At 35.4% G+C, this 23,559-nt stretch overlaps 1 protein-coding gene and 1 non-coding gene across 2 annotated transcripts; one reads left to right on the top strand and one right to left on the bottom strand.

The window, feature by feature from the left end:
* The first annotated feature begins 5,710 nt into the window (after positions 1–5,710).
* Positions 5,711–5,815, top strand: LOC148093244 (U6 spliceosomal RNA). The gene has a single exon (XR_015714498.1). It is a non-coding gene; the product is annotated as a U6 spliceosomal RNA (small nuclear RNA).
* A 330-nt stretch (positions 5,816–6,145) lies between these two features.
* On the bottom strand, positions 6,146–23,380 carry PLK4 (polo like kinase 4). The gene is made up of 16 exons (XM_016203326.2): positions 23,154–23,380; positions 22,415–22,510; positions 21,616–21,711; positions 21,423–21,537; positions 17,736–18,756; positions 16,931–17,031; positions 14,833–15,197; positions 13,850–13,954; positions 13,118–13,220; positions 11,836–11,985; positions 10,623–10,756; positions 10,440–10,531; positions 10,162–10,291; positions 9,177–9,317; positions 8,004–8,110; positions 6,146–6,792 (listed from the first exon to the last, which is right to left on the bottom strand). Exons 1-16 carry the CDS (start codon positions 23,181–23,183, stop codon positions 6,690–6,692), a joined length of 2,889 nt encoding a protein of 962 aa, XP_016058812.2. The 5' UTR covers positions 23,184–23,380; the 3' UTR covers positions 6,146–6,689.
* Between the last annotated feature and the right edge of the window lie 179 nt (positions 23,381–23,559).

Genomic DNA, 23,559 nt, shown 5'->3' with positions numbered 1-23,559 from the left:
ACCTAACAGTTTACTGAGTTTTCTTGAGTATATGGTCTCTATGTATAACATATCTACCTCCACCTAAGTGGAAAGCTGATAAAAGGTACTAGTACAGAAATATGTATATGGATAATCACTATTACCTAAAAAGTAAAAATACTTTGAAATACTTTTCCAATATTTTGTACTCTAAGTTATAAATATTTTCAAAACTGAGAGTAAAGACTATAATCTGCACTTTATACTAAGTTTGTGGTACTGTTTTGTTTTTGTTTCATTTTTCTGGTTTGAACAACAGAAATTTATTTCTCACAGTTCTGGAGGTTAGATGTCCAAGATCAAAGTGTTGGCAGGGTTGCTTTCTACTGAGGCCTCTCTCCTTAGCTTATAGATGGATATATTCTCCCTGTGTCTTTTGTTTGTTTCCAGCTTTATTGAGATATAATGACATATAACATTGTGTAAGTTTAAGGTGTACAACATGTTGATGTGATACTTATATATTATAAAATGATACCACCAAGGCATTAGCTAATACCTCCATCACATCACATAATTACCATTTCTTTTTTGTGGTGAGACCATTTAAGATCTCTCTTAGCAACTTTTAAGTATATAATACAGTATTATTAGCTATAATACCATGTTGTACCTTAGATCCCCAGAACTTATTCATTTTGTAACAAGAAATTTATACTCTTTGACCAACATCTCCACATTTCCTCCATCCCCCAGACCCTTGCAACTATCATACCACTCTCTGCCTCTGATAGTTCGCCTCTTTTAGATTCCACATACAAGTGATACCATACCTAATGCCCTCCGGGTCCATTGATGTCATCACAGATGGCAGGGTCTCCTTTCTTGTGGCCAAATAATATGCCATTATATATGTATAATAATACACATACACAAAGAAACAGGTGTGAGGTGATACTTCACTTTGGTTTTGATTTGCATTTCCATGAGGATTAGTGATAATGGAGCACCTTTTAACGTACCTGTTGGCCATTTGTATGTCTTCTTTGGACAAATGTCTTTTAAAATCCTCTGCCCATTTTAAACTGGATTGTTTTGGGGGTTTTTGCTACTGAGGTTTGTTGTACTCTTAAATCCAACTTCTTCAGCTGTAATAGAAGGCTTAAGCTGACAGAAGTCATCTTGTGATTACATTTTAAGATTGTTTCCACTCTTCTCCACCTCCCATAGCAAGACTGTTTCAGTTAGATTTATCAGGACCATATTTCTGGCTGTCTCATCACATCCTGGGATCCCTCTTCCCTGATGTTCCACAGCTCCTTCTTCTGTCTTACATTTTTGGGGGCACTCTAATCCTAAAGAGTAAGCCTCACCCTTGGTTTAGGCACTGTGCATGACAGAAATAACAATAACAATGGTAATGATGGAAATCATAATAGTGAACATTTATAGAGTTCATATCCCACGTAATGTGTAGTTTAATTTTCACTTTATAGAGTGAAGGTACTATTATAATGCCCATTATACAGGTGAAGGAAAGAGGCACCGAGAAGTTAAAGTACTTATCTAAGTAACAGTCTGTCTTCAGAGTCCACACTCTTAACCACTATATTTTTTATAGTAAAGAAAAAAGCCCAGTTTGCAGTCACAGATATTTAATTGCTAATTATAGGGTAAATTAAGTTACCTATACCAGGGATTCTTAGTAGAAATATTTGACAAATATAATTTGATGCCCATTGACAGGCTTACCTTAATGATTAGCCTGTCTCTGTGCAAGAATATGACACAGAAATCTTTCCAGCTTCTAAAGATTGATAACACTGAATAAAATTCAGATAAACTAACATTCCAAAAATGACTACCACGTTTTTATTGAGAGCACTTTCTTCTCTGAGGTGTTATACCAGTGCAAACCTTGGCACAAAAGATGATGAGGAAGTGGCATGGGGTTGAGAGAGCAGGGAGGTAGTTTAAGGAAAAAAATCACCTCGTTGAGGTCTTGAGTGGGACAAGTAGAGTATAAACTGAAAAAGATGACAGGAAACATTAAGGTATGAAAAACTCCTAAAAGTAGTACTGTATATATAGGGTGTCCTCCAAAAATGTACACACAAACATTGAATAATTGTAAAGGCAGTGTTTATTAAAATACATTTCATTTTCAAAATTGAGCTTTCAGCTGTTAAAGTGTGTATACATTTTTGGGGGACATCCAGTATTGACGAAAAGATGTTTTGAAAACCTAAACTTGTTAAGAGTGATTGTCATATTCTGTAGGGATTTATAACGTCACAAAGCTTCCTAATGCTACCTTCCTAAGCTTGGGTACATTTAAAATAAACTCCAGTTCATATCAAACTTTTCTCTTGTAGAAGTAAAATAAATCTGTATATATTTTGTTGTTTTAAAGAGGATAGACTGCTTATCTGCATCTGTTCAAATTTTTGACTATTGCAGACTTATTTGTAATTTAATGTATTTTACATTGTGAATGTACATTTTCTAATTAAAATATTACTATATATGTACCTTAAGTCTTAAAACATTACTTATTCATATTTTGAATACCTGTGTAATCACCATAGCATTGTTGGGAATCGAGCAGTAAACAAATACAAACCCCTAGTAGGGAGAGTCAGATATTAGTCAAATGATTACACAGATATTTATGCTTGAGGGAAGGATGATGAAAGAGAAGTATAAGGAGCTATAAGGGTGAAGAACAGGGTATCTGACCTGAAGAGGAAAGTCAGGGAATGTTTTTCTACAGCTCACAATTTCAGAGGAAAATGGCTCGGGCAGAAGGATCAGAAAAGGCTCCAAGTAGCCAAGTTTAGCTTACATACCCACCCCTGAACTGATCAGATGGGCAGGGGGTGGAATCCTCTACTAACCCAGGCCTGGATCATGCATTCATTCTGGGAATGCAGTTGTCTGTGGGGAAGGAAGAGGGGAAGAACCCTGTGAGGCCCATCTCAATGACATGGACTAAACAGATTTGTAACTGGATGGAGGAGAGAAGGTTCCACCAAGGACAGGTTTGCTGAGCTGACAAATACAAAGTATTTATCCACTACACCTAGACCTCTCAACTGTTTTCATAGCATTGCAATCCTAGAAAAGTATCACATGTACCATTGAGCAAAACGGTTGAAGCTGGGTTGTACCCAGCTTCTTCAGCCAACACAGGCCCTACTAATAACTCGGATCACTGAAGAGATCAGTTTCCCATTTAGGAAGATAATTCATTTGTGACATGTCAATATTAGGAAGCATGGTACTATACCATGGTAAGTATTTTGAACTTTATTGAAGAGAAATGGGAAGGCACTTAAGGTACCATGGTCTCTAGAAGAAATCTGGGCTCCTTGTAGAAATGGCTGGTCCTAGGTATAAGGCAAGATGAGCCTGAGACATCATGTGCCAGAAAGCAAGGGAGCTATCAAAGCCTAGAGGCTCGCCAAAAGGACACGGGTCAAATAGAGGGACTCCTACTCACCAAAAATAGGACAATTAAAGCACTGAAAATAGTATCAGCCATTGATTTAAACATATGTATGAAAATCTGAGTTCTCAATGACACTAAAAATAAACTCATCGGTCACCTCTGGAGGCTGCTAGGGCTTTAGCTTCTTATTCTGAAAACTAGAAAATAAAGACTCAAGAGTCTATTCTGCCTTTCTTATACCTAAACTTCAGCAGGTAATCAAATATTGATGAGGGAAAGTTATCTTTTGTAGAATAATCCAAGCTAATAAATACAATTGGAATACTAGAATTAGACAAATCTCCATTTAGCAACTTGTAGTGAAATAGCTTTGGGCAACAATCTATCAATGAATGCTACAACTTCTAGGTGGAAAATTAATGAGGAACTTTCTAAAGGATGGACGAGACTGACACCTGAACTCTCTGAGCATTCTTAACATTAAAAGTGGGTAAGTGCCCTGGCTGGTGTGACTCAGTGGGTCTTGGGTTCGATTCCTGGTCAAGGGCATGTAACTGGTTGTGGGTTCCCTCTCTGCCCCCAGTTGGGGCACAAGCCGGAGGCAACCAGTCAACGTGTCTCTCTCACATCAATGCTTCTCTCTCTCTCTCACTCCCTCTCCCCCTCCCACCCTTCCACTCTAAAAAGCAATGGAAAAAATATCCTTGGGTGAGGATTAAAAAAAAAGAGAAAAAGTGGGTAAGCATCGTGGCTCGGTTGGTTGGGTGTCATCCCACGTGCCAAAAGGTTTCGGGTTTGATTCTCTGTCAAGGGCTCATGCCCGGGCTGTGGGCTAGCACTCGATCCCGGGTAGGGGGCGTGCAGGAGGCAGCTGATCAACGTTACACTCTCACATCAATGTTTTTCTGTCTCTCTCTCCCCCCTCTCTGTTATTCTCTCTCTCAAAAAAATAAAAAATAAAAAAATCAATAAAAACTATTCTCTAAAAGTAAATAAATAATAAAAGTGGGAAATGGGTAAGCATTGTGCCTCCTGATCTGATACAGCATTTAGTACACAGAAGTATTCAACTGTGAATATTGTCATAGCCATAATCTTGTAAATACTTTATATTGATAAACTACCACCATACCATTCTCAAGAAGAAATTCAGTAGAGAGAATCAAAGGGATTAAAGGAAACTCAACCTGAAAGAAGGCAGGAAAGGAAAAAAAGAAAAATGAGGTACAAAGCACAAAATGAGTTGGTTGACATCAGTGTAACAACTGTAATGACAGATAGTAAAATCAGAAATTACAATAAAGGTAAACAAGCTAGAGGTTATTAGATTCAATTAAAAAACAAAATTCAGCTATATGATCTGTATAAGAGAAATACCTGGAACATAAAGATGTATTAAGACCGAAAGAGATTACAAAAAATATACCTAAATTCTGCCAAAGCAAAATATTTTTTTAGCCTTCAAAATGTAGCTAGGAATTCTTTTCATTATTTCCATTTTCAAAGGGAAACACTTATTTCTGGTATTTTTTTCCCTAAGAGAAGGGCTTACATCATTTTCTTCCTCAAAGTTGGATTACCAATGTATTAAAATGTTAATTCTAATAGATATTGCCAAATATTTATTAGATTATCATTTACACTCTAATCAGCATCTAAGAATGCCCTGCTCATTTAGTATTTTATACCAATCTCTGATAAAAGATAATTTGCATTTCTCAAACTGTAAATGTGGTTGAGCATATATCCTTTGGAATTACTATACGGATTTCCTTTGTGAATCATCTGTTCATATCTTTTGCCCACTTTTCTATTGGGTTGCCTTTTTCTTATCTATATTAACTTTGCATTTATGTTACAAATTATTTTTTTCTCATTGCCTTAGGCAAAACCCTCCAAAACAATGTTGAATAATTGTGACATTGGGTATTCTTGTCTACTTAATAGAATTGGCTTCAATATTTCTCTAATTATAAAAATCAGCAGAAAACATTAGGTTAAACAGGCTATATCATATTTAAGTAGTTTCACTCATTCCCATTTTCCTTTGATTATTTCATTAGAAATGACTGTTCCACTATCAAGCATTCCTTTCCGTCATGTTAATTAACTGCATTAAATTCTTCAGTGTTAAAATGTTTATCATTAATACATACATATTTTCAGGTAAGGATAGAGAAACAATGTATTTACCATTTGCAAAATTAATTTTTAAAATTTAATTGGCTCCTCCTAAACAGGCACCAAAACTTAGAAACAAGTTTACTAGTAACTTATTTTACCATAAGTATTTAATTAGTGCTCACTTCAGCAGCACATATACTAAAATTGGAAGGATACAGAAGATTAGCATGGCTCCTGTGCAAGGATGATACGTAAATTCATGAAGTGTTTCATATTTTTTTCTTAAAATTGAAGGTGTTTATGCTTGACATGAAACTGAATTCTATCTAGGCAAGAGATGTGTTTATGTGTATACCAAGCAAAGAACAACACAGTGACTCCTGGTGGCAAACCAAACAAAGCCAGAGTAATCTGGGGAAAGGTAACGTGTTCATAGAAACAGTGGCATGGTTCATGCTAAATTCCGAAGCAACCTTCCTGCTAAGGCCATCGGGCACAGAATCCGTGTAATGCTGTACCCCTCAAGGATTTAAACTTATTGAAAAGTGAATAAGTAAAATGGATTTGTAAAAAATAAAAATAAGTAATTAAATAAATCAAAAGATAAAGTAGCTTATTACTGTATTTATTATTTGTTTTTAATATAAAATGCATTGGTTGAAATGCTTCATCAGAAACTGGTGCTACAAAAATAAATATAAAACCAATATACATGTTTACATATGTTATTTATAACATAAATACATATTATTTACATGTTCAAAAATTGAAAAACTCCAGCATGTTTTGTCCATGATTCAGCATGTCTGAGAAGTAGGGAAAACGACAAAAGCACAAATATAGCACACACCATTTATATTTTTGCTTTTAAAAGATTGTTCAATACAAATACATGAAAACAGTAAGTTTGGGGGTATATGTTTTAAGAGTAAAGTTAGGTCACCTATTTTAATCTATGACCACTATATTTTATAAGTGATTTAAGTTTCATTCTGTTTTGTCTTCTCATTAGAATATATCAAAGATGGTACAGATTAAAATTCTCTTCTACAGAAAGGCTTTCTGAAGAAGTTATTTTAAATAAAAAGTCACTTTCCTCGAAAGCCAACAAAAACATTATTTATTAAACTTATATATCTAAAAGGAACTTTAATCAGTGAAAACTGTGAGTTGGATTAGAAAACATCAAAAGGATGGAAGAAAGACACTGTAATTTCTGTTTGATGTATTCTGGTAATTTTTCATTTTCTCCATATCTAAGTGAAGCAAAAGAAAAAAGACAAAAACATTACTTAATCACTTGGTTCGTATGAGAGTACCAAAAGGCACATTATATTTTTCAGTAATTCTTCAATGGCAGAGGTAGCTCAGAAAAATTATACATAATTATTTATTAGAGTAGATACCTAAATCGAGTTGGGCATACCCAATTTGTTTCCTTTCAAAATAGATCAATCTCTAAATGTATTCAAATAATAAATATAAATTAGATAAAAAACTTCAACCGGCTTTATAACTTCTAAAGCAACCTGAAGATCTGGGTTCCTCATTAAATTGCAGGTCCTAATCTAAGGAAAATACTAAGCTAACACGTATAAATACATTTCTATTTAAATTTTAACAATTTCCAAATGACTATATCAAATAAATCTGAACTTTTATCATTTTAACATGGGCTCTACCCATTTTATATCTGCATCCTTCCACTTTCTGGAGCACGTGAAAGAGCTTATTTAACAAAGCCTCTAACTTCATGAGTAGTTCTTTAAATGACAGCACTGCATATGTACACATTTAACAAAAAAAGCAATTGGCGGAAATCCACAAATTATATTTGTCTCAAGTAATTCCTTTACAATAAACACTTCTCATAAGTTATCATGTTGGTACCGGCATCATCATCAACCCTATCTCTTTTTAGTAACTTACGGTTTGAAATGTGGAAACCAAACTACTGCTTACTCTTGCTATTGCCAGATCCCTCATTTTTAGCAGGGTGTCTGGCACACATTTTCAAACAGAACGAACATATATATTTAAAAACATGTTTCAAATATGAAGTACTTTATATTAGATAAGATATAGCCTTCAATTGAGAAAAAAATCTGGTTACCTCTTTAAAAAACATTTCTAGCTTCTATGTTTTTTGATGAAAATTGATTAGGTATATTACTTTGAACTTCTAGAAGTCTGTTATCTCTGAAAAGGGCCAACTTAGTTAGGGTATGGAATAAGGCCACAGAGAATCTAACCAGGTGCAGTGGATTATCTGTACCAATTACCAGCATTCATGCAGATAATCATAAAATACATATTAAAAAGATTATATGAACTCCTAAAAATAACAGTTTAAATAATATAAACATTGTCAAAATGAAAACAGTAACTTTACTAAATCATTTGTTTCAATATATAGGGAAAACTTACAGCAAAGGACTGAATCTCAACCAGTGTATTAAGAACTTACCTAGTCGTTTGACCATTTGGTGATGTGTAACTTATAGAAGACACTCCTGCCTGCACAACCAGCTGGGATCCATCATTAAACTGAACCCACACAGCTCCACTAGTTAACTAGAAAGATAATTAAGCATTGGAAATTAATTAGAGGATCTGAGGTTCTTAAAAGGTACTCATGTTTAATAGGTTTTATACATAGCTAAAAAAAAAACCCTCCCAGAAACCGTGATACTAGTATCACAGAGAAAATGCGTATCTTTTCCAGACTATTCCTTTAATAGTTAGGGTATTAGAATAATAAGATTATTCTAAATGAATTCTGTTTCCCATTCGTTTCCATTAGGACAGAGTAGCTTTTGTTGTTTGAAACCTTTTCCTTTAGTCACTGATATTTATGATGTGCCACTCCAAACAGAGTATAGAGAAGACAGCATGGACTCTGGAATCAGAGACCTGGGTTAATCCAGACTCTGGCAACTAAGTAGGGCGGTGTAAGCCAATCAACCATTATGAGCCACACTTAAGGAGATAGCATCAACATTAGGTTTTATTTGGAGAAATAACAAGACAATATATACGTAAAACATGGCACCACATCACAGGTACTCAACAAATGTTGAGTACCCTTCCTTTTATTTCCTACCCCATAAAGGCCTAGGCTGCATTTTACTTCATTGGTAAGTGAAAATTACATGTGCTATGCTCAAAAGTCTACAAGCTTCAACCTTTCAGATAACACACACACATAGTTTCACACCTACATAAAAATCTATGTTTGAAACTCAATGTGGATTTAACTTTCAAATGCAAAATTCTTTATTGGCCAAATAAAAGTTACTCTAGTAATATAGATTACAAAGTTTGTAAAATCCAAAATGCCCTGAATATCATTCTAAGCTCCTAACACTTAGCCATTATCATGACCTGTACTTTAAAAAACAAAAGCAAAAATAGGCCACCCAGGCCCTAGCAGGAAATTTGTTATCAACCATATCTAGAGTTTCCCAACTGTATCCAAATAAAAAAATGTTTAATTTTTAAATGATATAACCAATGCAGAAAGGTATAAAAACTTTCTTGCAAAGAGAAATCTTTAAAATAATTTATATTTTGGGATAAATGTCTAATCACTGTGGAAACCAAATATACTGAGAAAATTCACTTTCCTAAAACTTCTCACCTGTGTAGCCCAACCAACATTTTTCACAAAAACAGACTTCAAAAGCTGTGCTGATTTAGGAAGACAATCTTTTAGACTACTAGAAGGGATGCTTGTTCCAGAAGCTGCAGCAGTACGGCCAAGTCCTTCATCTATAACCATCTACAAACAGCAAAAGACAGGAGGATATTATGCCTTCCCATTTTTATAAGCCAACTTCAGCAAAAGTAGAAAATGACTGGTTTTTCATTAGCTTAAAGTAAGTTTTCTTAAAAACAGAATTTAAAAATTAAAGAATGATCACATTATGGAAAATTAGAAAAATACAGAACAGAAAAAAAATCACACAATTGATGTTTTCATTTTGGTAGATATCTTTTCCTTTTCCCCAAGGTGTAATTTTTCCAGCTGCAATTATAGTATGTATGTATGTGTGTGTGTGAGTACATACATGTATCTATACACATGCATCTATTTTTTTCAATTTTGCCTTTTATACTACATTGCTGTATGGTCTTCATTGGGATAATAGTTCATTGAGTAAAAATACAGCAAGTTTATTTAATGATGAGCCTATCATGGATATAAAGGTAGTTAATGGTACTTTACAAGTAAAAATAAAACAATATCTAATTGAACAGTACTTAGCTTTTCCCCAGAGAGGTTAGGTTAGGCCCATTTGAGGTAACATTTAAACTGAGACCTGAAGGATGAGAAAGAATTAGCCATTGAGGGGTCAGGGAAAAGAGTTCCCGGTCAAGTAAACAATGTGAAAAGGCCCTGAGAGTCTGACTTATTCGAAGAACTAAGAGAAGGCATCTGAGGCTCACGCATAGAAAGTGTGGGGTGAAGTAGCTCAGTATGAGGCTAGAAAAGTAGGTAGGTGTTAATAAGGTACCTAAGGTGTGTACGAAAGGTGATAGTAAGGAGTTTTAATTTCACATCAAGGGCATCAGGCAATCATTGAAGGGTTTTAGGTACAGAAGTGACATATATATATACTTACAGAAGGATTAAGTGCTGGTGCCTGTTCCGGAGAAGCAGCACTAGTTATGGTCATTTTACTCATCAGGTAGTTTGGATCCATAGGAGGAGGAGGTGACAAGGCCTGAGGCGAGCTATTACTACTAGGTTTTCTGAAGGAGAAAGAAATGTCCAAGCATATTCCCTTAAAGCTTATAATTTATAGAAAGGTAAAGAATTTTCATAATGTAAACATCAAACCGTTTTTTTAAAACATTTCCTACACACTTTAGCCATATTTTTAAATTTTGAAATATTTACCTTCCTATGATTATTGGGAAGAAGGGAGCACTTCCACTTTTCTTTTCCTCCTCTGAAATTATGGATTCCAGTGCTAAACAAATACGATGGCCCTGTTTCAAAAGAAGAGTGCTTTCCATCATTACTTCACCTGTCATTTGTAATCAGTTAATTGGCATGAAAAACCTGTAAGTAGGTACATACCTCATTAGCATGGGCCATATACATTTTTATTTCCTCTTTCAAACTATTAACTTCACTTTCACCTTTTAAGGTGAAAGATTTCCCAGTCTTTTCAATCACATGAATTAATGCTTCTGTTTTATGTATCTTTGCTCCTTAAAAAAAACAATAAGAAAACTCTTCTTTTACCATTTCTTTAAGTATTACCAGATTTATATTATTATACCAGTATATAATGGCTCCTAGATCACAGTATCATTTATATTCATTTATTGGCCATTAATAAAATGAGGCTCTCAAAGTATTCAGTAAATATAGGTCATCCATTTTTCTTTTCTGCACATATCTGGCTTAAGTATGAAACACTTAGAATATTTTTAAAAAATCACCCCTTTCATACAAAAACACGATTGAAGGACAGCTATAATTATACATGTATTGTGTATGTGCTTAGTGTCCCTTAAAGGAGGGAGCTTTTTCCCGGCTGGCCGTGGCTCAGCGGTTGAGCATTGATCTAGGATCCAGGAGACTTCGGTTCAATTCATGGACAGGGCACATACCCAGGTTACGGGCTCGATCCCCAGTCAGGAGCATGCAGGAGGCAGCCGATCAATGACTCTCTCATCATTGATGTTTCTATCTCTCTCTCTCCCTCTCCCTTCCTCTCTCTAAAATCAATAAAGATATATTTTATTAAATAAATAAATAAAATAAAGTAGGGAGCTTTACAGATGAAATAGTAAATCATCTTTATAGAATAGATTTAGAAAGTAAGGTTCTCTGGTTCAATCCTATCCTTTTGCACATTTATAATTCTCATAATTTTGTATGTGTCCATTTGAGTTTCTTTCTTTTTTTTTTTTTTATATATCTTTATTGATTTCAGAGAGAGGAAAGGAGAGGGAGAGGGGGAGAGGGGGAGAGGGAGAGGAAGAGAGAGAGAGAGAGAGAGACATCAATGATGAGTCATTGATCGGCTGCAGCCCGCAACCCGGGCATGTGCCCTGACCGGGAATCGAACCCCAATCGCCTGGATCCTAGGTTGATGCTCAACCACTGAGCCACGCCCGGCCGGGCACCATTTGAGTTTCTTAACTCAAATATATATATATATGTATGTGAGATATATATGTGTGTATATATCTTAAAAACTGCTGTGTTGAATTAAAAACAACCACAACTATTAAATTACAAACTAAAGGGAAAAAAGTTACCATTTTAAAATGGTACTTACCATCATAAAACCAAACCTCAAAATCAGCATAAGGGGAATTCTCCATTAAAACACATTTAGCGTATTTTGTAAAATAAGTGATTTTTGGAGATTTAGATCTTACAAGTTGTACAAATCTGGAAGCATATTGGTATTTTCGCCAGTACTTTTCTAGGGAGGAAAAGAGAAAAAATTATCTATTATAAGAGAATAAAATGTTGACTTGATATATAAAATATATAAAATTTAGTATTTATTTCTTCTTTGTCTCAAAAGTTCAAGTTGATAGGTTAGTAATACCAGTACTCAAAATAAAAATATTTTTAGAGACATAAGCCTATTATTTCAATAAAAATTAAAGATAGTATAATAATATTCCCAAGAAACATAAAACAAAATCTGATGACTGGTGTTATGATTATTTTAAAAATCTCTTTGAATCACCTCCTTATTATACGTAAGGTAATAATTCCAGGAAATTTTTATAAGTTAAATGAAAAGACTTCTCCCTGAGATATCAGAACAAAATGACTTTTAGAAAACTAAATGTAGCTCTTTTTATGTTAATAAAGCATAGTTTTATGGTCCTACCTTATACAAGTAAATTACTGCAGTTTTCTGTAGCTATGGTCATTTATAATATTTAAATCTTATCTACCTGTTTAGATTTTTAACAGAGTTAAATTACACAGGTTTTCTTGTTTATTTCTAATTGTCAACCTCAGTGAAGTCTTACTACCCAGTACTTAATTCCCCAATCAATAATATCTAGGAGCTGAACTGAGAGTCAAACTTGCTAAACCACAATTATAAATGACCATTTATATAGCACAGTCATAACTTCAAAAGCCCAAAACTAGATACAGTGGTACCTCGGTTTTTTGAACATCTCCACTGACAAACATCTCGGTTTAGGAACGCCATAAACCTGACGTAAATGCTTTGGTTTTCAAACATGCCTCAGAAATCGAACATGCCACGCGGCTTCCACAGAGGGCAAGATCCTGAGACCCAGCTGTCGGCTGTTGATCCGTTGGTTTTCGAACGTTTCAGAACTCGAATGGTCTTCTGGAACGGATTACATTTGAAAACCGAGGTACCACTGTACTTCATGTTGAATTTTTAACATGATTCATGACAAATATTCCAGAGTTCGTTTTTACTATTATATCACAGAATGGGAATAAACACTGGAGCAGTAAGGTACATCCTATCTCACCAGGTATTTATAACCTATGATAACCACATACAGAATTTATACTAAGTCCATTATCTAAATTTGTTCCCTGATAAATTTACATACCTGGTAAATTGTCAAAGCTATACCTACTGATATTGTCAGTAAGCGAAGGCGGTCTATCAGCAAGAGGAAAACCTCTTCCATCATTTGGATAATAAATAGTGATCTGCCAAAGAAATTTTTTAAGAATTCTAATTATATGCCATTAAGTTAGAGAACTAAATTTTGTTATTAAAACTATGAAGAGCTCACATTAATATTAAATATAATTTTACTGAAAATGCTAAATATGGTCTAAAAGTAAGTTTTTTTGCTTTTTAACCTTAAGCCTAAAGTTTAGATTTTGCTACTGGTTGTAATAATTATTTTTAAAATGTTTTTACTGACTTGAGAGAGAAAGAGGAAGGGAGAGGGGGAGAGAGACAGAGAGAAACATCAATGAGACAGAAACATCAATCAGCTGCCCTATACACACAAGCCCCCACCCCACCAGGGATTGAGCCAGCAACTGGGGCTTGTGCCCTGATCAGGAGTCGAACCAGCAGCCTTTGGTGCACAAGGCAACACTCAACCAACTGAGCTGAGCCGGCCAGAGCACTAATTATAATTATTTTTAAATCCATACTAATTTACTTAAGTATATGTAGTATGGTATTCCAGTTTTTGAATTCTAGAGATACTATCATTATCAGAAAAACTGGTTAAAAAATTTTAAAAGATATCATTATAGAATGAAATGAAAGGCTAAATGCTTAAGTGACAAAGATGCAAGATAATAAAGTAAATCTACATTACCGTATTTCCATCACTAGATACATGAAGAACTTCTTTCACATATTCTTGAGATGAATGCTCCTTTAAAAGCTCCACACATACCTCCTCTGAATCAAGTATGCTTACCTAAAAACAAAACAAAAAATCAGTAAGAATTCTCTTGTTTACTAGACCAGCTCTGACATATATAACAGTTAACAGAAAAGTACTTAACCATGGCAGAAATACAAATCAAAATGGAAAAAAAAAAAAAAAAAATTAGCTGCTTCACTGCAACAGACTGGACCAGAGATGTATTTGAGCACAACTGTGAAACATGAGGAGCAAAGGTAAGAAGGTTTAATGAACCGCGAACCAATAACTAGTTACTAGCAGAAGGAAAGCAGCAGGTAGGGAGGAGAAAAAGGACTTTGAAAAGACAATACTATGCCAAACAAAGGCAAGATCAGGTGAAACGGAAAACGGGAAAACAGGATGAAGATGAAATTAAAAAATAAAAATCACCATTCTCAAATCACACTTGACATTTTAAAAAACTCTTAAACTTAATTTTGTGCATACTCCTTTTCTTTAAAATAGTTTCAGATGTTTAAAAAAAGTTATATTTTCTAACTTACCTTTTTATTGTTTTTGTATTACATGCAAAAACAATAAAAACAAAAGCAAAAGGTAATATATTAAATATTAATTTACTGATTGGAATAGTGACTAAATATTTAGCATAGAAACTAGCCAGTATTATTTTGAAATGTTTTTCATTATCAATAATTTAAAACTCAAAACATATCAGTATCAATTCACCATTTTTAAAGTAGTCAGAAGGAAAGAAGACCCATTTTCCCATAAATACCCAGCCTCTTTTCTTTTAAATTAGCTTATTATTAACTTATCAAAATTACAGGGACATTATGGGGAACTAAAAAAACCAAAACACGTATTTGATACCAAAAACCAATTTATACAAGGAAATATCACATAGTAAATTTGAAAAAAAAAATACCTACCACGGCCTTTTTGGTTTTCTGTCTGATTGGTTTTAACCTGTAAGCTGTCAAAGGAGATGTAATGCTTCGTAATGTACGTTTCTGACCCAATGGTGGCTCCATACCCTTCGTTTTATATTGTTCAGAAACAGGTTCTATGCCGAAAATAGATTTTTGTGGAATTATCTCAGGTTTATTAGGAAATGCAGTCATATATTTCATGGTGTTCAGCTGTTTTGCAGAATGAGCATTATCAGAAGCCTCAGGGCTCTTTCTGCCTCTTACATCAGTCCAGGCATTTCTTGACATGTCCTGCAAATCTGGATGGCCCTGGAAATCTCTGTTTGGGCTAATGTTGTTGTGCTCAGTAGTTTCTCTTAAATGAGCTGTAATATACACAGAATAAAGCAATTCAGTGGAATAATTAAAAAGGAAGCCTACATCATGTTGCTTATAATAGATGTTATTTTTGAGGAATAAAAGAAATCTAGCAACAAAAATGCTCATAATTTTTCCAACAAATAAGAAGTTTAAGATATGACATAATAAAATAGGGACTTTAAAGAACATTTTAAGCCATATTGCAAAGGAATACCTTTAGTATTCTTAATACTAAGAAAGAAAAACCATTAACATGAAATTAATTATTCAATCAAAGCATAAACTAGTCACCTAGAGTCACCTACTAATTCTAAAACAAGCAACTGCCAACGCTGCAACAAATACAGAAAAGAGAATATGCAAATTTATTCTCTTGAAGCTAAATATACAAAATATACAACTGAAAGCAAAAAATACAATATATGAAAGTTCTGATATTAATATTTAATATTACAAATATATTCACATCCACAGTTTTTAAAAAGTTCTTATTGAACTTTGCCCATTTATATTTTATATGGTTTTAACATTCATATGAGAACATTATTTTTTTAAAGCCCTGAAAATAATTAGATGATATAAAACAGAGTAAGAGAATTTTTCAAATGCGAAACTCTAAAAATTTGTATCGCAATTTTTTCCTTAAATTACGTTTTAGTGCTTTTTCCCCTCTACTCCCACTATGAAATATTTTATATCCAATACTGCGCTTTAAAGTGGCAGCAGCACTACTAAGTTATTCTGAATATAATAATCATCTCAGATATGTCATCTCAGATCTGCCCATGCTACCAAATAAAATTACCTATAAATGCAATAGATGATTAATTTCAAGATTAAGTACATGGCATTTTTATGCTTTAAAAACTTGAATTATCATCTTCAACAGGTACACTTGAAAAAGTTAATTTTCTGAGGCACTTGAAAACAACATATTTTAAAAGAAAGAAAAAGAAAATAGACACTTGAGGTGGCACAACTCTGCTTAAATTACAGCCATATTATGCACTCTTTGTGTGAGGTAATATAATACTTCGTAAAAAATAATCCCCTCCTCTCCGTATGTTTCTTTTTTATTCTCTTATTTGCATCATTATTTTCCAACCCACCATCTGTGAATCTGTCAAGTTCATTAAAGAGAAATGTTTAGTTTTTAAACTCTCTCTAAATAAAATAATGACTTGGATGACAGCTGTTTAAAAATGTTTAGGTTTTTAGTAGCTGTGTAGTTTAGTGTATGCGAAGTCCCACTGGTACACCACAACAGCTTCTACTTAAAAGCTACATCAGCTTCTACTTAAAAATAAGGCCAATCTCCTGAATAATTTATAGGCACAGATAGTAGGTGCTAATTATAGAGAGGCTGCAAGAACAGAGAGGTTAAGAGGAAAGTCTGTGAGCCAGACTGCTTGGGTAGGAATCCTGCTCCTATCTCCTCTTTGGGCAGTGTAGATTGGCAAATTATGCCTTGTGCACCACAAATTCCTCACCCTTCCTAAGACAAGGCTAATAGCACCATCCTTATATTTTTTTGTGTGAGAAGTTAATGATATATGGTAAGCATTAAGAACAGTGGCTAACATAGTAAATATTCAAAATCCATAGTTAATAGTTATTACTTCTAGTAACAGTTTATTGAAAATGCATTATTTTCTAAAGAAAACCCAAATACAAATGGCAATGCTTGCTAAGTGTCCAAATCATTCATTTTTTATTAAACAGTCCGTTAAAAACTCACCAATTTTTTGCAGATTTCCAAACCACTGCTGCACCATTTCAAGCTGAGATGTCTGGTCTGGAAATGGAAAAGGAGTTTTTCCTGGACAATGATGATTGGAGCTAAACAAAGAAAAAATATTCACATAAACATACAAAATTATCAGGTAATAGCTTTTTAAGATACTTAATAAGGGAGATCTCTTATTTGAATTGGAAGATTTTACATTAACTGTAGAAACCAGTATTTGCATAACTAAAGTCTCTAAGAAGCTAAACTCCCAGGCCAAAATTCCCATGGCACCATAACTATGTTTCTATATGGCTATATGGCTATTGCCCTCTTGTAATTTGAGCATAAAAATCAAAGATCATAAACAGAAAAAAATAAACACTAGAGTCACTAAAAAAGTAGTCTTCATGTGAGAAGCAGTCAATAATAGAATTACTCATCACTTGGGCTCAGCTTTCCTCTTTCTCTACATGTGTGTGTTTATAGTTACTATTAGAGTACTTTAGAGACTAAACAAACATGCTTAATATGATACTTTGCACTAGAGACCTACTTCATATAAAAGTACTAAATACACTCTAAAAACGCATTCATGAGCACATACACTCATATTAAAAGAGATTCTGAACCACAATTCAAAAATCATCATTCTGATTCTCTTCCTAATAAGAAATAGAAATCATAGTTAAGAAGTGTCCCAGGAATATCTGACAATGTTAGAAAAAGGTAAACCCTCTTAGCTGGAGGTAGCTTCATTACTGGTACTAATAAACTGTTAATTGAAAAAGTAAAATGCTTTTGATAGTATTCTTACAGTGCTTGATTGTTATCAGGTCTTTCCAAAGATCCAGAGCTATTGGATGTCTTTTCTTTGAAGTGAAAAATATTGACATTGCTGTTTGTAGGTGAGTATCTTTCTTCATTTTCATCTCCTCCTGATCTTTTGGATCTTGAAAGCATTTCTACCGAGTGACATCGTTCCATTGTATGTGTGTTTGTTCGAGATTGACTATTAGAAGTGCCAGATCTATCAGAGGAATGGGCTCTACGAAGGTATCGAGAATGTGGCCTTTCTTCTGCATCATGGATTACTCTTCCCCTTCCACTATAACTGGTTTCTTGTTCTTGATTTCCCCAATGGGTATAAAAACCGCTTCCATCTCCTGAAGAAAAATCACTTGAATTTTTATTCTTTGGAAATACAGTCATTTTATTTGGGAGAGGCTGACCAATCAAAATTCTTCTTCTGTCAAATAAACTACCACTTATACTGGTACTGGAGGAAGCCGTCATTGCAGTAGAAATTGTGGCATGTCCACTATCAATTGAGTCTTCTACGGTTCCTAAATCCTTACTTTTTGTTGAAGAATTTCGGGACATAAAAGGATGGTCTAATACTGAAGACAGACTTAAACGATCTGCTGGGTTTCTACGAAGTAACTGATGAATAAGGTCCTTGGCCTCTCTTGACAAAAAAGTTGGCATTTCATAATCTGCCAGTACTACTTTATTTAATGTGTTCTTGACTGTATCAGTGTCAAAAGGTGGTCTCCCAATAAGTAACGTATAAAACATACAGCCCAACGACCAAATGTCAGATTCAAGTCCATGTGCACTTCGAGTTGCAATTTCTGGTGAAATGTAATTAGGGGTTCCACATAACGTATAGTGCTTTTCATGGGGCATTTTCAATTGAGTTGCCAGCCCAAAATCAGCAATCTTGATGTTCATATTACGTGTAAGTAAGAGGTTAGAAAGTGTGAGGTCCCGGTGTAATATACCATGAGAATGGAGATACAACATTCCTGTGATGATCTGGTGCATGAAGTGTCGAGCTGTTAGAATACAAAACATAAAACCTAAGATTTAGAAAATCTGGAACATTCAATATTTAGAATACATTATGAAACCAAAGTACACATGCCAGAGTATTAAAATTAGGACATTGCCTTGCAGCTTAGTTTTGCCAACTAAAATAACACTCTGATAATTTTGTAATATTAATTAATACCCTTTAAGACAACCAGGCAATCCTTTTATTTAATCTTTGTCCTTTCTAACTCTAACTGATGAGTTTTCTATATACTGTTAAGGGAAGCTTAATTTTATTAGCATTTGGAAGTAAATAGAGTAACTAGTTTAACCAGAAGTTCCTAGCAATTAAGAGAATATATTTATAATGAACAATTCATAAATATTCTCATTGTTAAAAAAAAAAAGAGGCAAGCCAAAGTTCCTCTGATGTTCCCCTCGACAAACCCTCCCAAAATGCAATCACTATTAACAGTTTGTATATATTGTTATACCTTTCCTGTGTGTGCTTACATCTACAAAAATATGTTGTAATAATTGCTTTTTAAATATAAAAATGGTATAAAAATATTAAGTTTCATTACTTTCTCTTCCACTTCACAATATTTCTTGGGGATATTTGTCAGTATACATAGATCTTCATTTTACTTAATTACTATTGGTGAAAATTTGGGTCATTTCTGAGATTTCAAGATTACAAAAAAAAGACCAATAGACATTCTTGTACATGCTTGTTTTCTTGTGTATATTATGGGGTGTTGCTCTATGGTAAATTCAAGATATAAAATCACTGGATTGAAGGATTAAAATTTCGTACTGTAATACCTTGCCAAATTGCCCTCTTAAAGGATGTATTTTCATGTACATCCCTGTTAATATTAGGTAGTCTCAACCCAATGAGTAAAAAAAAAAATGGTAACATGCACAACCCAAGGACACAGACAATGGTGGGGAAAGGGACTGGGGAGGGGGATGGGACGGGGTGGAATGGGGCATTGAGGAGAAAAAGGTACATCTGTAATATTTTACACAAAAATAAATAATTTTTAAAAAAGGTACTCTTTTATTTTAGTTGGCATTCTGATGATTCCCATTGAGTTTGAGCATTTTTTCATGTTTACTGGCCACTTGTACTTTCTCTTCTGTGAACAATCTGCTTATATCCCCTGTCCATTTTCCTACTCAATTATCTGTTCTTTAGGCATACCTTGTATTTTTAATATTAATTTGCCAGCCATACAGTTTACAGGTATTTTCTTCCTATCTTTGACATTTAAATTTATTAGCAGTCTCTTTTGTCATTCACATTCTTATTTTTAAGAAAATTAATAATTCTTTTCCTTTATTGTTTTTACAGGTCTTTCTTATTTAAAAAAGGCCTTGCCCTGGCCAGTGTGGCACAGTTGGTTGTGTGTCATTCCCGTACACCGAAAGGTTGCTGGTTCGATTACTGGTTGGGCACATGCCCCAATTGCGGGCTCAGTCCCCTATAGGGGATGTGTAGGAGGCAGCCAATCGAGATCTCACTCTCATATCCATGTTTCTTTCTCTTTCTCCCTTCCGCTCTCTCTAAAAAAAAAATCTCCTCTCTCTCTCTCCCCCCTCTCCCCCTCTCTCTCCCTCTCTCTCCCTCTCTCTCTCTCCCCCTCTCTCTCCCTCTCTCTCCCTCTCTCTCCCTCTCTCTCTCTCTCCCCCTTCCACTGTTTCTAAAAAGCAATGGAAAAATAACCTCGCGTGAGGATTAAAGAAAAAAAAAGAAAAATGCAGTAATCACTGTTAATATTTGTATGGATCTATTTACAATTTCAATTATGTCCTTAAAGGATAGTAACACTTCCGTAACTCCTAATATATATGGCCAAATTGTTTTCCAAATAGGTTATATAGAGTTGAATGTACAAAAAGTCTATCAGCAACCACCTTTCTTAGCTTACCTGTATCTGTTAAACAGGGCAAGATAATTTGAAAAGTGTTTTGTGAGGTGATGTATGGATCTTACACATGAGCCTGAACTGAATTGTAAAAAGTTACTAATAAGAAACTGGAGAAGTTTAAACTGATTATGTATTTGATAGTAAGAAATTATTAGGTGTGATAATGACTTTGTGGTTGCTTTGTTTTTAAGTCTGTATCTTTTAAAGATATATGCCAAAAAATCTCTATATAAAAAGTCTATGATTTGCTTCAATATACTCTGGGAAACTGGGGGAGTAAGGATACAAATGAAACAATTTGACTTTGAGTTGATAGTTTTGAAACCTGAGTGGTTAACTTCATGGGGGCTCATTATACTACTTTCTCCATTTCTGTCTGTCATTTTCTATAGAAGTCATTTAAATAGTTATTTTGTGCTTGACTTAGAAATTATTTTATAGTCAGCAACAGCATTCTAAAGAGCTTTTTATAGATTTGAAAGGATACATACTAAATTGTTACTAATTTAATTTAAAATGTAGTTTTGGGGAAAGACAGTAACACATTTTTCCTTTTACTTTACTTCTGTAATGCTTGCACATTTTATAGAAATTAATGGCGCTTATAATTGGGGGTGGGGAATCTCCTTTTGTAGCCCAAAGTAATAATTAAAAGTTTTATTAAATATTACAAAATAGCACATTCTTCAAAACTACAAAAAGTAAAATTTGTATCTACAAAAGAAAAGAGAAAAGAAAAGCAAGCAGCAACCTACCTTCCTTTTCTGAGAATGGTTTCCTTCTGTTCTTTAGATACCTGTTCATTTCTCCATTATGGCACATTTCTAATACTAAGTAAACATAATTGCTATCTTCAAAATAGTTATACAGCTGAAATATAAAAGAAAATAAATTATAATATACAAAAACTCAATGTTCTTGGTGACTTTTATAAACTTCGTATTTTACCTCCAAGATAGAAGGATGTTTCAATTGGCAATGTATTTTCACCTCATTTTGGACTCTCTGTACCATTCCAGCTTTGTACATGGCTTTCTTATCTATCTAAAAATAACACGAGAGGTTTAAATGTTGATGATAAACTTTCAAATGTGAAGCTGTCAAAAGTTAACTTTGAAAAGAGAATGTACACTTTAAAACATTCTGAAGCCCTTTTATCTACTTCTTTATGAGACGATTTACTGTCGTCTATTTTCTCCTTGCACCTAGCAGATTGCTTAGCAGAACAGACATCGAGAAAAGTTTGCCCAATGAAGTCTAAAACCCTCTCCCAATTTAATAGCACGACTACCATATCTATAACAACAACATAAATTTAGTCAAGCTTTAAAACAAAACTTCCCTTCCCCTAGTGGTTTAGGTAAGTGATCAACTACTTCTGTTATTCATTCTAACAGTCAAGAATAGTATTTTAAATTGCCAGGATAATACAGAACTATATGCACAAGTGTATTCTTACTAAAAATCATCATTTGTTCTTTGATTTCTACCAATGGCTCCACGTATGTAAAATCAGAACAAATACCAGGTCTACCGAACATTACTGAAGATAAAACATTTATTTAATCAAGGATCTCCTAAAATACCCGTAAGTCCAACTGCTGCATGTGGAACTATTTTCTTCTACCTAAGCAATGGGTTCTTTATACCATAATCAAAGAAAAGGCTGGTAGGTAAGGAGTTTCTGACCTCTGAAGTAGTACACTTCTCTAGGAGAGAGGTGAGAAGTTGATAAATAGAATCTTACCATTTTGATTGCAACTTCCAAACCAGTGTGAATGGACTCAGCTCTGTAGACACCAGCAAATGATCCTTTACCAAGCAGATTTCCAACTTTAAAATCCTTAAAAATTAAAAGTTAAAGAATATGTGTGATGACTCAGAGGAGTAGAAAGGGAGAAAGAGGAAGTGGCTGGAAAAAGGAGATAAAATGACTGGAGGGGGGAATTTGCATTCAAAATTCAAGCAGGTATTACACCTCGATACAGCAGGTGTCTGGGCTGGAAAGCATGTTGACGCCTCGCGGGGCTCCGAGCTTCCAGGCTGGGCTCCAGGTAAGAGGAACCTAATGATCTGGTTCCTCAAGCTCGGCGCAGCCTCAGCACCTCCTCCCACCTCCAGCCAACCCCTGGGAGCCAGGGGCCCGGCGGGTCCCGCCGCAGCTCCCGCCGATGGTAACCGCCATCCCCTTGGAGATGCCCCGCTCTAGCGCGGGAGCTGCGGCGGGATCGCAGACAGGCCGCCGCAGAGTCTAGGGCCAGCAGGGCGGCGCCGCGAGCGGCTCACCTGTGCGGTCACCCCCAGGCTCGGAGGGGCGGGCCGCTCCGCCCCCAAACAGCAGGGCCTGGGGCAGTTGAGACCTTCCCAAGGCACCTCGGCGCCCACCCCGCAGCCAGTAGCTTCCCCAGGTCCCCTGCCGACGGTGGTCTCGAGTCCCGCCACTCCGACTGCCTCCCGCCCCGCTGAGGAACGCCTAGTCTTTTCACCTCGATCTTCTCCCCGATGCAGGTCGCCATATTTCCAGACCCCGGCCTGGGCTCCGGGGATCAGCTCCCTTCACGCAGTCCCTTCGAGGCAACGCTCCAAGAAGCCAGCAGTTCTTGGTGCCCATCAGGCTCGGCTCTCTAGGCCGCCGCTCCTGGCGACGACAGCACAGCCACCGAAAGGTCTCCCGGGCACCTTCCGAGGCCTGGGCGGCGCCTCCGCGCTCCCATTTTGAAAAACTCCCGCCTGTTGACGTCCTAGCAAGGCTAGCGGTGACGTCACGAACGAGGCGGCGGCTCCGAAGAGGCTGCGGCCGGCCGCGCATGCGTGGTGGGCTCTCCGGAGACCCGGTTTCCTGGCCTCAGGCCGGAAGTGCTTGGCCGCCGGCTGCTGGCGCGGAAAGCGTAG

The sequence above is a fragment of the Miniopterus natalensis genome, chromosome 4 (genome assembly GCF_054644295.1).
Source record: "Miniopterus natalensis isolate mMinNat1 chromosome 4, mMinNat1.hap1, whole genome shotgun sequence".
Classification (NCBI taxonomy): Eukaryota; Metazoa; Chordata; class Mammalia; order Chiroptera; family Miniopteridae; genus Miniopterus; species Miniopterus natalensis.
Note: the sequence above shows the minus strand (reverse complement) of the source record. Positions and strands in the feature narration are given on the sequence as shown.